At 41.5% G+C, this 1,061-nt stretch overlaps 1 protein-coding gene across 1 annotated transcript in view; it reads right to left on the reverse strand.

The window, feature by feature from the left end:
- The window catches only part of LOC102310348 (high choriolytic enzyme 1), a gene marked incomplete at its 5' end in the record, with an annotated part of 6,400 nt that extends 5,351 nt beyond the window's left edge, over positions 1-1,049 (reverse strand). Inside the window, 2 exons of the mRNA XM_005951772.3 lie at positions 728-765; positions 986-1,049. Of these exons, the coding sequence (XP_005951834.3) occupies positions 728-765; positions 986-1,049 (102 nt within the window). The remainder of the gene's footprint in view (positions 1-727; positions 766-985) is intronic.
- Positions 1,050-1,061: the final 12 nt, after the last annotated feature.

Here is a 1,061-nt window from a genome sequence, read left to right on the forward strand (position 1 = left end):
AACGCCTCCAAACTTGCTCACCGGAGCAGAGTATCCCATTTATAGTAACAATGGACAGCACCCTGGGGTTAGCAGATCTATTTTTATGTAGCAATTTAACAGCAAAATGTGTCACTTTAATGCTCTCATCACTGTCCTTATCCCTGCCAGTCTTACTGGTTCACAGACAGAAAGTCTTTCAGTTTATGAAGTGTGATCTAAACAGGAATGTTCACTGAAAGCTTGGGGCAGCACCACAGTCATGCTGGCATTCAGACAGGGACTTTAACGACTCATTTATGTTTGACTTATGAGATCCTTCAGCACAGAAGGCTCATTGTTTTAGTCAGGAATGTGGCAAAGCTGCATGTGTTTAGGTTTAATTTTATGGATGCCTGCCCTGACCTGTCCAGGTGTGTGTGCTGTTCTGTGAGTGCTAACCACTACAGCACTGTGGGAAATGTCAGACGTTTTACTTTTTTCTCAGATCAAGAAAAAAATAAAACACACTAAAAGGTACAACTGATTCTGATTGATCTGTATTGAGGAATTTTACCTGCAGCAAAACTTTGCACCACACTGCAGAGTACGTTATGCCAGAAAACAGGCCCTCGTCATGGCACATGACTGTTCCATGGTTAATGAAATGTAACATGTTACACTGCACTGTAGTCCATGATAGACACTAATGTACCCACCTACCAAACATGCACTATCCAGTGGCTGTGCATGGATCAGCATTCTTGGTTAAAGTGGGTGCAATGTCGCCATGAACCAGGCCTTTTGCTGCAGCACAACAAACAGAGAGTGGATGGATGTTCACAGAATGCATGTTTACTTGTTGAATGCTAAGTGATAAAATGTAAAACAAAAAGGAGAAAGTGAGTGATTGATCATCATGAGTGTTGGTCGTCTATTTTCTGTTAACAGGCTCTGGAAATTTCCATTTTTCCTCCAGTATTTCTATGTTAACCAAAAGAGTTTTATTATGTACATTTTCACTTACATATGTCAGCGTTGACTTTTTCAATGATCGCTGAGGCACCCAAAAACTCATCTGAGGACACAAGGGAGTGGCAGCA

Source organism: Haplochromis burtoni, unplaced genomic scaffold (genome assembly GCF_018398535.1).
Source record: "Haplochromis burtoni strain Fernald_Lab_line unplaced genomic scaffold, NCSU_Asbu1 Contig_1064, whole genome shotgun sequence".
Classification (NCBI taxonomy): domain Eukaryota; kingdom Metazoa; phylum Chordata; class Actinopteri; order Cichliformes; family Cichlidae; genus Haplochromis; species Haplochromis burtoni.